This window comes from Pholcus phalangioides, unplaced genomic scaffold (assembly GCF_987345545.1).
Source record: "Pholcus phalangioides strain wild (caught in Gottingen) unplaced genomic scaffold, Ppha-v1.0 ptg000010l_1, whole genome shotgun sequence".
Classification (NCBI taxonomy): domain Eukaryota; kingdom Metazoa; phylum Arthropoda; class Arachnida; order Araneae; family Pholcidae; genus Pholcus; species Pholcus phalangioides.
Window position 1 is genome coordinate 44,156,983 of NW_028301603.1, and position 13,188 is coordinate 44,170,170.

A 13,188-nucleotide genomic window follows, 5' to 3' on the forward strand; every position below is an offset into this window, starting at 1 on the left:
CGGGATACAACAAAAACAGTTGGGGGAATAGGCAAAACGGGTGGAATAGGCAACGGAAAAAGATTGCTACCGCAAGGAGTCTCACATCGAAGGGTTGGCGACCATCAATAGCAGAAGGCCTCCGCGCGAGGCTTGAGACGTCACTGAAGGTAGTCGTCCCGCCTTCAGTCATTGGACATACTACAAAAAAAGGGTAAAGATGACTCATGTGTCGGCCTGCTATATCCGCCGGCTGTAGGTGAGATTGACCTTCAGTAACGTCACGAGCTTCGCGCGGGGCTTTTTGCTCTAGATGGTGTTAACCAACAATTCGGTGAGTATGAAAAAAAAAGGCTGCCGTTCAGAATAAATTGTAGGTCATGGTGTTATAGCCCTGTGTGCATGTAATGACCATGTTGCGATGAAATGCTGAAAAAAAATTGAATTTTCTGATTCTTAAGAAACATTAGACATTTTAGCTTCTTATTTAACTTCCGCTTGTGGAAATGTACGGCATGAAATTCGCATTAGAAAATTTTCGATTAACGTTACTACTTGTTTTCATTTCGATTGAGAGAAAAACAAACGCCAGTAATACCCGAAATATTTCGCAGGTTATTTACATTATTTATTGTACATCGTTTGTCATTAGCATGCTGCGCTTAGATTTGATACTGTCATGAACATAGCTCAGGAAAAAAGTCAGAAAATTTAATCAAGTGCCAAACAAATATGAACGGAGTTTCCTGTAAGTCCTAACTCGGTCTTTATCTTACCAACCGTTCATTATTGAGGTATTCTTTCAATTTAAGAAATTCTCAATATGTGTTTAAAAAAAAACCACCCTGTACCACAGTTTTGAGAGTGAAAATACAATGCGTCGCAAAATGAAAAATCTAAATTTTTATATGAATATCCAGTTTTAAAAAACCAAAAATATTGCACGTTCCTAAGTGCAAAATTCGCTGAGGCGTTTTTTTTTAAATTCAAAAATTGGAGAAAAGTTGGGAAAGGAGAGAGTTGTGTTCGCGCCTGCGAAACGAAGAATTCCGGATTTAAACGAAAAAAAAATAATTAGACCCGAATTCTATAGCTATCTTCCTCCGCGAGCTCTCATTCACGGAAGTAAAACGGCGAATCTTCTTTTGGGCAATAACTTTATTAAACAATTGCCATTCACGAGCGTGAACAAACAACATAAATAAAGGGAGGGAGCATTTTCCGTTAGTTTACGCTGTTCATTTCCGATTTTTGAATTCAAATATATCATTAAAAAATGTAATTTAACTAAAAAAAACGTGATAGTAAGTTTTATATTTTATTTATTTATTTATTGGCCTTAGAAGAAACAAGGAAATAGTTTTCCAATTAATTTTTTTAAGACAGGGTTTCCATAAAAAAATTTAGATTTTTATTTTATGAGATTGTATTCCCATTCTCAAAACTGGTTTTTTGAACACATTTGGACCATTTTTTTAAATTGAAACCATTTCTCTAGGACGAACACTTGATGAGATGAAGGCTGAGTTAGAAGCAGAAATCTGTACAAACTCCTCTATACATTGTTGTACCCGCTGGAAGTGAAGAACAATTCATTGAAACGTTTTCCCAAATTTCGAAAAATGCTAGAAAACTACTTTTCTTAGTTTAATTTTTGAAAAAGAAACCAAAATTAAATACGAAGGTTTTTAACAACTGACTGTTGCGAAGATATATTTCGGAAAGAGATAAAATTCAACTGCCCCTGCGGGGAATCGAACCCACGTCCTTTCACTTACCGGGTGAACGCCCTAGACTACAGAGGCACAGAATATCTCAATCTTTCCTTGCAGCTCGTGTACACTGAAAGGGACCGTACATGGACGACCCGGCCAGACTCATGCCAAGCTCACAACTGCTGACGTTGCCATCCTTGTATAAGTCGCCAACTAGTTGTGAGCTTGGCATGAGTCTGGCCCGGCCGTCCATGTACGGTCCCTTTCAGTGTACACGAGCTCCAAGGAAAGATTGAGAGATTCTGTGCCTCTGTAGTCTAGTGACCTAGGGCGTTCACCCGGTAAGTGAAAGGACGTGGGTTCGATTCCCCGCAGGGGCAGTTGAATTTTCTCTCTCTCCGAAATATATCTTCGCAACAGCCAGTTGTTAAAAACCTTCGTATGGTAGCGGAGAGTGACGTCATCCTTGTACAAAATTAAATATTAACAGTAGCCGAAAAAATATAAGTAAAAGCGTTTATAAAAATTGAATTATACAGACAATTAATAGGATTACGAAAAAAAGAATGAAAAACTGATTATCCAAGGGAGTGCGGGAAGGTAAGGCTGAACACACAGTGAAACGGAGAGCAAAGCAACGATGGGAGAAAAGATCCGAGCAACGAAATCAAACATACCGATTCCAATGCGCCTGCGTATAGTGCCGCGCACCGCAGCAGAGCGGGAATTCCGCCACAAGCAATAAGAGCAGCGCATTCAAGATATTTTGTTTTCGCCGCTCTGCTCGCTTGTATGCAGCTTCAAGATGGCCGTCGAAGGGCTTGTTTTCGCCGGTAAAAAGCGGGGGGGGGGGGGATTTTCCACTTCTACCCACCCACTCATGCTAATAATACAAATTTAAACGGTAGTGGGGGGGGGGCCTGCTTTTATAAACTTGATTTTTTTCTTAATTGTTTACTCATAAATTTAGTAGAAAATATCATTGATCTTTCGAGAAGTGATCGCACTCAAGTGCCGCGGGAGAAGATGTAGGGAGGAAAGCGACCAAAATATGAGGAATATTTCCGTAGTTATATTTAAAAGAGTAGTGATATTCACACAACACTATTATTTCTAAACTGTTGTCTGAGCAATGGTTTTTATAATTATGAAATTTTTAAGCATTCTTTAATTTAAAAAAACCAAGCTGATTGCGAGTTTCTTTTCGATACTCTCTGTGCTATATTTATATACTCTGCTATTATACTCGACGATGAGGGCCGTTTACAGGGCTTTAGTTGGCAAGTGCAAAAGTGATTTAAGTGGTTAAGTGAAAAAAAAAACGGTTCTATATTTTTTCCGGTTAAGTATACCTAGGCTGACCATATTTCCTCGAGAGAAATACGGGACATTGGGATTCCAAATACGGGAAAATACGGGACATCGCCAATTATCGCCAAACATGACGCCAAAATCAAACAAAGTTGCCAAATATTGTTGAAATTACAGAAAAATCAAAATGGTGGGAAATGAACCATTACTGCAAATTGAAGTGGATTAAAATGAATTCCACGAAGAAAAACGTTCACCAAGGCAAATGTGGGAGATTAATATCCCCATATATAGTTGTAATTATCATAAAATAATTTATGAGTTGAAAAATAATGTCAATCTTTGACTTCAAGAAATATGGTCAGCCTACGTTATAGGCACTAGTAGAAAGTTGATATGTTTACTTATATTTGTTACAGACAGCCAACTGTTTGCAGTCACATCTAACGAGTCTTTATATGCTAAAACATCCTCATAAGTAGGCTGACCATATTTCCTCGAGAGAAATACGGGACATTGGGATTACAAATACGGGAAAATACGGGACATCGCCAATTATCGCCAAAAATGACGCCAAAACCGAACAAAGTCACCAAATATTGTTGAAATAACGAGAAATCACAATGGCGGGAAATGCAGCATTACTGCAAATTGCTGTGGATTGAAAAGAATTCCACGAAAAAAACGTTCACCAAGACAAATGTGGGAGATTCATATACTCATTTATAGTTGCAGTTATCATAATATAATTTATAAGTTGAAAATAATTTCAATCTTTGATTTCAATAAAGAATAAAAATTCAAGTAGGCTTCGTGCAAAATACGGGAAAAACCGGGACACTTTTGCTAAAAAGTCGGGACAGTAAAAAAAATAGAAAATACCGGGACTGTCCCGGGAAATACGGGACGTATGGTCACCCTAAGTATACCTATGCGCCAGTGGGAGTGGCCTGCCACTCAGAGGGGTTTTTTCGCACTGTCTCGGGGGGAGGGTGTTATTTTGATCTCAAGCGTGAATATGTTTATGCTCCGTCGTCTCCTACCGTTTCGCTAGAATTCCGCGGAAATACAGCAGGATGGTGAAGTGGCCAGAGGGACACAAACTTCAAGTTTGTTGAAGAATATCTTCGCTATGAATATTTGTTGAACTATAGAAATGAAAACTACCTTAACAAACAAGCTAAAAATTATTCAATGTTAGAAAAAGCTATGGAATATTCTGTCGACGTGATGTCAGGAGTTGAAAAAAATTGAAGATTCAAAAATATATCGGGTGCTGGTGTGGAGGATTTATTATATATTAAAAACTGGACACGGGGGAGGGACGTTTCGAATACTTCTCTCGTCCAGAACGAATTTGCTTCCATCTGTTATAAAAATACATAATCAAATATTTAACATAAAGATAGCATCTAGATTAAATGTAAAAAAATAATTTTGAAAATTTGTAAATAATTTTTATGTTTAATGAATTTTTATTATTTAATTTGTACCCCTTAGATTTTCCTACGAATGCCAAGAATCTTCTCCCATATTTTCGGCTTACATAATTCGTAATTTATCTCCTCTTTAACTTCGATTAAAATATCATATAATCGATATTTACATCTTAGAGGAGAAATAGAGAAATCTTATATTACTTCTCGATGATTTACATAAGTTTATAATATATGTTGTGTATTTTTTTCTTTTTCCCCCCTCTTGTGTAAGTGAGTGAATAAATTTATATTCTTTAAAAAAAAATTGTATAATGTGGCTCTTATCACATGATTGAAGGGGGGGCGGATTGGGTTAGCACCAAAAAATAGTTCCCGCACGAGTAGAGACTATCTCGAGACGCCACTGCCAAAGCCTCCTCCTAGATACTACTAGGTACTTCTAGGAGGCTTTGCCACTGCCCGATTCGACGATTAATGGGCTAAAAATCCAGTGAAAGATTCAGCCGTTGGATGCCGTAACGAACTCCGTAGAGAGCTTCGCCATTTTTCCCTTTTCTTTGAATCGCTGATAGTTTAAAAACCACTTTACCAAAAATCACACGGAGAAACACAATTAGCACGAAACACATTTACACACGATTTGAAACATACCGCGCACAGAAACACTTCCTATAACAAATCATTATTCTTGCAAAAAGTGCCCTAGTCTACGCTATGAAGTTCGAAGCCTACTTTCCCGTAGAGGTAGTGATGGAACTGTTCTATGGCTTTGACGATTGCGAGCAACTCCTTTAGTGACGCAATAATTCCTCTCTGGCTTGGACAAGCGTTTGCCGAAGTAGGCAATGACATGGTCTTTGTCGTCCACTTCTTTCGATAGAACAGCTCCGATCCCGTTGTTACTTGCGTCCGTGTCGAGGATAAATTCTCTCTCCGCTCGTGGGAACGCCAATATTGGGGCCTATGTTAGGGCTTGTTTTAAAGACCTCGGACGAATTTCCGGTAATATGTGCAAAGTCCCAGGAAGCTCCGAATCCACTTGAGCAGCGGCAATCAACAGGCCATTCTTGTTTTCGCTAGGAAAATCCACCAGTCCAAGCTGAAAGTCCCGGGTCGTCCCAGCTGTGCCACTGATGATGCTCTCCATTCTTGGCGGAATCGTGAAGTCCCGAACAGCCAATATCTTTCGGGGAAGGATTTCTTTGTTGTCACATCCGAATAGGGCGACGTTCTCTTTCGGCGTGTGCAGCTGGTTATTTTTCAAATCCAGGGAGATCTCGTATTTTCTGAGAAAGGCCAATCCGATAAAGCATGTGTCTTCGATGTCAGCCACGAAGACGGTGTAACGGTAGGAGACCGCAGCGAATTTCACTGAGGCTCCCATCTTCCAATGCACGGTCATCTTGGCCCCGGTAACGGTCTGTAACGTCAGTGAAGGTGCCACGTATAGGAGTCGTTGTCGAAATTTTTGAGCCACATTAGTTCGGACGATGCTCACATTGCCTTCGGTGTCGATGACCATCCAGCAAGGAAATTCGTCGATTTCACCTTCCACGTACATTCCATGGTCTCCGCCGCTCAGCTGCGAGATATGGTAGACACTTGATGGAGAATCTCCTCCTTGCAGCGACCTCCACCCCTCGAGATGGGCGCGTTTCAGTTTAATGGCTCGGAGCTTTGAGAAGTGTTCCCTTGCTTGGGAACTGTCATCGGGCATGATCTTCGTAGGTGGCCCTCCTCATGGCACCTCTAGAAGACCAAGGGCTTGTCTCTCCGATTTTCCCGGTCGTTCTTTGCACTCTTTAGGAGTTCTTTCAACTCTCTGATGATTTCTGCCGTAGCTTCCTCTGCAACAACGCCGCGGACCACTCGTCACTCTCGCCTCGAAGCTTGATGGGCTGCAAAGACTTGTAGTGTCAATCCGTCCCTGATGTCCGGCGGGCAATCGAGATATGCCAGCTGCGAGAGCCTCTCGACATCCATCCATGGCCAATTCTTGCAATGTTTCGCCAGCCTTTTGTTGCCTGGTCTTGAGCTGAATTCGGTGGAAGTCCTTCAGGTAATTTTCTCCAAACCTCAACTCAAGTGTGTTCGTCAGAGCTGGATAGCTGGATCGGTCTTCAGCGGCGATCTTCCGTAGAACCTCGATGGCTTCATCTCGGAGAGTGGCGGCTAGGTGGAAGGCTTAGAGCATACAGTAGCAGAGGCGATCATCTTGAACTGGGTCCTGTAGATCGACTACGATGTCCAGCCGTCGTACGTCGAGGGCTTGATGTTCGACCGATCGACGTCAGCTATGGCTGGCAGAACGTGGTGGGCGTCTGGGAAAAACGTAGCTGGCTTCTGAATTTTCTTCTCGAACTCCAATATCCTTTTCGAAAGCTTCTCGTCAAATGCATTCATTTCTTGGGAGAGTTCTTTCACGGTGTCGACTATTCCGTCCGCTCTGTTCTCAACTTCCACCCCCCTCCTCCTTGTCTCCCTTCACACCGGCGATGGCGGTGGTGATGTCTTGCTTCACGGCGACGTCATCTTTCACATATCAGCAATGGAGGTGTTGATGGCGGTGACATCCTCTCTAACGGCAGCAATGGAGGTGGTGACATCTTCTTTCACGTCAGTGATGGAGAGATTGACAGCGGCAATGGAGTTGATGACATTGTCTTTCATGACTAAGCTCGTTGACTGGATTTTCTCTTCGATGCCTGATTTCATGTGGCACATCACAGACATCAGTTGATTCAGCTGTTCTCGCCTTCATTCACGTCCATTCTCCTCGTTTTCATGCAAGTCTTGAATTATCCCACTTTTGACACCAAATTGTTCCGGACAATTTCCACAAGACTTCGAGATTGCAAAACAAGAAGCATTTCATCAACGGACAAACAGAGATTTATTTACAGAACAGCAATTTGCACGTATTTACAAGCTAATCAGAGAGTTAACAACTTTCTCGCAAAGTTCAATCACAACTGACTTTTCATCGAATCTCTCTTTATCCTGGAATCTGGTTACTATTTATAGGTCTGGTCGAAGCTTCAAGAACAAAAACATTTCACGAATTTCTATTTCACAGTACCAGGTTTGTGGCGCCACTGTCTGGAGGGGCAAAACCCTCTGGAATGTTCTTTGCCAACCCACCACCCAATCGCACGTCTTTGCGCTAAATCGAAACCGGTATCAACTGCTGTTACCAACAGATTTCGATATTTTTCAGAGCCATCGAACAAATCGCGCCATCTATCGTCTATAGTTCGTAACAATATATATATACACACGTACAGGGTGTGCTGTAAGGCAAAGCGCAAATTGAGCCGCGTGCAGCGTTCGCGACACGAAGCAGGGCCGCACTCTGTTTTGCCGCCAACGGAAATCAGAAAGACAGCGCAAATTGAGACACGAGGTGACACTACGCTAAGCGCGTGTACTCGCGCACTCGTTGGCGCTGCTGTTGAGCCGCAGATTTTCGTGTCCCGCGCGCACGATTCTTCGTATTCGGTAGGGGTATTTTAAAAATTAAACCGCCATTTTGATAGAGTTCGCATTCTCTTATGAAAACTGTTGTTTAATATCAACGTTATTTACATATATAATCAATTATTTCTTTAATTAATTCCTGAATTATTTTCTTTCTTCCTGAGTTTTTATTAGACATCATTGTTCTTTCCAAGGTTTTGACCTTTCACTAGCTCTAAATTTTAATCCATTATGGAGTTATTTTTCGGAATTCATTTTGGGATTCATTAATTTCGGAATTCATTATGGGATTCATTTATTTCGGGATTTTCACTAATTTTTTGATTCAAAATTTAAAAAATTGTTAGTAATTCTGAATTTTTATTAATTTTTATGCATCCATAATTTTTATTAATTTTCAGAGAAAAAATCTACTTTTGTTTTTTTAATAGCCTACGAAGTATTTTCCATTAAATTTCTGAATTCGGCTTCAATTCCGAATATTCATTAATTATATTTTATCGATCGATAGAGGAATAATTTTTCATTAAATTTGAAATTTAATTATTAATTTCACTAATTCTGGTGTTTCACTAATCTATTTTTCCATTAAATATGAATTCCCAGCAGTTTTGGAATTATTTATTAATTTTGAATTGTGATCAATCGTTTCATTTGTTTTAACTTTTCATAAGTTCCAAATTTTCATTCATTATGGGATTAATTTCGGAAAAATTCCATTAATTTCGGAATATTCATTAATCAAATTTCTGTTAATTATATAATAATCTTTAATTGTATGATTCATTCTAAATTTTGAATTTTCTTAAATTTTATATAATTTCATTAATTTTCATAAACCCTTAATTTTCATTAAAATTTTTATCCCTCCTAAATTTACCTTAATTTTTATCCATTTTCAATTTCGATTAATTAATGTAAAGTTTTCATTAATTTATGTACCTTTAGTTTTTTTAAGGAAAAAGTCATCAGAAACATCTGAATTTTCAATAGTTTTTTAATTATTCTCTAATTTTGACGTGTCATCAATCCTAATTTTTTTATTATTTCTTCTGTTCACGTTTTTATATACGGTATTTTAATATATATTTTTCAGCGCATTTTTCCGTATTTTATTTTTAATTAATGTTGTCTTCATTAATGTCAACTTTAATTACCAATAATCCAGGCTCCGGGAGCCTCCCAAATGACAAGGTTCCATTCTCCCGAAATTGTTTCTTTTCTAAAACGCTCGTGCACTGGGAACGCGTTCCAATATGCGCATCCCCTCGCTACGCGTGGGGCGTGTTGACGTCATCGCACTTAGGTCCCGCCCACCCGCGAACGCTGCACGCGACTCAATTTGCGCTTAGCCTAAATGCTAACATAGCCTTTAATTCAGTGCCGCTGTGGTGGTCGAGTGGTCATAGTGACGGACTCGCATCGAAGGAACCCGGGTTGGAGCCCCACCGTCACCACAGTGGTGGTCGGCTGAAGTTGGTTTTCTGTGGTTCCCAGCTTCGAGGCGCGAATGCGAGCCGAGCTCCCCGTTAAAAATTCTCGCCACAGAGGAGTGTCACATCACCCACACACGGTGTCCCAAATCACGCAAGTGACCCGCGATCTCCTAAAGGTTGAGCGACCTTGGACTAAACGTTTCATTTCGTTGGAATTCATTTCAATCCATTGCAATTTTCAAAAGTGCTTCATTTCTCGCCATTGTCCATTTTTGATTTTTCAATGATTTTAACGGCAGTTGGCAACTTTGTTTTCCTTTGCCATCTTTTTTTAGCGATAATTAGCAATATAACGTATTTTTTTTCCCAGTATGATATGGTCAGTACATTAGTTTATGAATTCATCGTAGATTTATTTGCAGACGACATCGCAAAGTTACGATAAAAACAGGGTCGGTTTTTTCTCATGCTGCAGGCAGGGTGCTCTTGATCTTATCCGTGGAGACCCCTATTAATTAAACGGCGCCGGCTCTTATTTATAAATATTTGCTCCTATTTGTTTTTGAACAGAATAAAATCGCGGTGATCAGTATCGATGGCGAATTTCGAAGGGCACATCGCGAAGAGGCCGAGGACCGAATATGGAGTAAGTTCGTTTCTATTATTATTTCAATATGAAGTTTTTTTTTTCTCTCCAGCGTCCTTGAGGTAGCCATTTGTATAACATGCTTGCACTGCCGGTATATTACTTTGGTATGGCGGTGTTGTATTCGATGTAAATTGAATTTGTGTCCGAGGAATGCTTAGGAAAAGGATAACGTAGCGTGGAAAGAAATTTTAGAGCTCCACACTCATGGTAATTAATTAGGTTATTTAACGATTCATTCGCATTAACTTGGCTGGGCGCTATTTATAATATTAAACCGTCTCAACATCCTTGGGGGGCACATAATTATGCTTGCCCATCATCGTGCTTGAAGTGCCAATTTATTTACTCTTCAAAATCGCTATAATTTGGTGCCCTAGGCCTCAGCGTGGGCCACAATTGACAACCCTGTAAAACAATCCATAGTAATATGTTCCATATTCTCACTAACTTAATCCCTTTCGGCTATTTGTTTTGCCTCTCTTGAATACTTCTTATCTGTGAATTTACATGTCATACAGAATAACTATAGTATAATCCCTTTTGGCCATGTGTATGATAAATTTTTTTTTCTCTTTAAAAGAGAAAAGCTCCTGAAAGCATGACAAGAAATCGCCAAGCGTGGAATGGGAATCCTGCTTTCGGATGCCCTTCGTGACGAAGAGGAAATTCCCGAAAAGGGATTTTGTTATGGCTGTTTAAATAAAAAGATACACGACTAAAACAACAAACGTTCTTAGATTGAATGATGGATCAAGATTAAGCCAATAGAAATCTGTTTTTTTTTTTAAATGCAATGATCGGGGCAAAAAAGCCTATCTCTGGATTCAATAAAAACAAAATCGCTGGATGGCTAATATATAAAAAATTAAAGTGGAATTATGAAATATACAACCTAATAATAAACAAAAGCAAAATGGGATTTCCAAGTAAAAAAACAGTAAGATGCTGGGAAAACTATATGGTACAAGACAAACAATAAGCATGAAACATTTAAATGCTGCTCTTCAACACAAAGCCTGTGGTTACTGGCAACCTGTAGGGGTGTCTTAAAATAATACCAACAATAATAAAGAATTAATGACAAACCTAAAAACCAAAGGAAAAAGTCTCGGAGAAAAACTGCCAAAAAAAATGGGGATTATGTTATAACTGTTCCAAATTAATTACAGGAAAATAGAAGTTGACGGGAAATAGTCACTAGTATAGGGACTGTTATAGGAAACTGCTTTTATCCCATTTTTCCGTGCCATGCAGGTAATAAACTTAGGAGAAAAGTGGTGGCGAAAGAAAAAAATTGGAAATCTATCATTTCCCCTGGACTTATTAGGTGACTAATAAATCTTTTGGGGTGATTAAAAAAAACTTGGTAACAGAAAGGTAATCTATATATTGGGAGTTCATTGATCTTATATTGAGAGGACATATCCAAATACTTATAATGATGTTAAAATAGTGGTCTATGAAAAGAAATTTGCAGGAAGCAATTGTACCTTGTACTTCATGGGGAAAATGACATCAGAACAGGGTTTAAGCTACAGTCGCACTTTCACAAAATGCAAAAGAAAATCTTTGAATGCGAAAGAAGTAGCCACTTTCACAAAAATGCATACAGGAGCATAGCTGCCAAGTCTCCCGAATTTTTCGGGAATCTCCCGAATTTTATCTTCATCGCTCGATCTCCCGAAATGTTCTTAAATCTCCCGAATTTTTACGAAAATCACAAAAATCCCTAATTGTCCCTAAAAATTCCCTACTTCATTAAAAAAATCCCCGCTTATGAAAACAATCCTAAGGAATTTCTTGTGGGGCATGAAGCCTCTTTTTTTTCCCTTTCGAAATGACGTCACACGTCGTAAATGGGGAAATTCCCTTTTTAAGGAAGTTTTACAAACCCTCTGATGGTAACAAGAAAGTTGTTTGTCTTATCGTGCAGGGAAATGGCTTAGCAGCCAATAGTCCTGGATAATAATTGAAGATTATGGTGATGCACATGTGGTCAAAATTTCTTTTGTTGAAGTTACGTACGTGCGATATAACAAAGCATGAATAATGATAAGCAAAAACATATTTAATCAATTTTAAAGATACTTATTCCAATGAATTTCCTTTCATCAAACGTTCCAGAAGAGGGCCGACTTTTCCTTTTTGTACAAGTTGTATTACGGACATGTACATCGGTCATGGAAAGACTGCCATCATCACTCGTGAAATGAAAAAAAAACATCAAGCAAGTGTCACAAAAAGTCAGTGTTCTTCAAAAATTGACGGTGTTTTCCTTCATCTTCCGATGATTTTGGGGTCATTCGCGCAGAATGTTTGTCCACAGCGTTTCTGATTGAACACAATATTTATTTTTACATCATTGAAGTTTTGACCTCTAATTCCACTTGTTTTTTGCGTAGGAATTTTATTCCCAAGGGTTTAACTTCCATGTGTGTAAAATCCCTATTTTAATTTGACTTCAGTTTTTGAGTAGGGATTTTATTCCCTACGCTTTAACTTTTATGTTTGGAAAATCCCTATTTTATTTGGAAAAATCCCTATTGTATTTATTAGGGAGTGGTTTTAGCATAAAATACGGGTGTGCGCGAAAATCTCCCGAATTTTCATTTTCAAAAGTTGGCAGCTATGCAGGAGGTACGGAACGAGTAGACGTCCATCAATTATTACATTAGCATTTTGCTAAAGCTTTTCCTCCTTTTTTTTGCTTTTTTGCTAAAGAAATTTTTTATCTAGCTTTAACCCTGCATCAGAAGAAATGATTTAAAATCCCAGCAAAGATGCGAGACGATGCCAAAAGCCTCAAAGCGGAATATGCTGAAATCTGTGATGTGCATTCGCAGATTTATTGGTGCTATTGTAAGGAAATCTGGAAGAATTTTACAAAAAATATAAAACACTATGATGGAAATTTTTACCATGTAACATTTTGTCAGCCAAGGGTTCATTACAGAATTGCAAAACATTCTGCTTTGGGGACCAAAGGGGATAAAGTATTCAGAAAAATTCACTGAAAATGGCAATTTAACTGTATTGACATGTGTTTTTTTTTTTTTTTTTCCTCTCGCACCAAAAAATAGAAATTAAAATTTTTTTTTTTTAAACTTGCCAATGACCGAGATTACAAATTAAAAATAAATAAAAAATGAACCCTATCATCCAAGTTTATGGGCTGGAAATCT

The 13,188-nt window shown here is 38.8% G+C and overlaps 1 protein-coding gene across 4 annotated transcripts in view; it reads left to right on the forward strand.

The window, feature by feature from the left end:
* Positions 1–9,813: 9,813 nt before the first annotated feature.
* LOC149081566 (heterogeneous nuclear ribonucleoprotein L-like) overlaps positions 9,814–13,188 on the forward strand; it is a 35,673-nt gene continuing 32,298 nt past the window's right edge. Inside the window, exon 1 of one of the 4 annotated variants that reach the window (XM_089238506.1) lies at positions 9,814–10,003. In XM_089238506.1, coding sequence (XP_089094632.1) covers positions 9,953–10,003 — 51 coding nt within the window. In that variant the 5' untranslated portion in view covers positions 9,814–9,952. The other 3 variants (XM_089238508.1, XM_089238509.1, XM_089238507.1) reach the window with 3 other exon arrangements.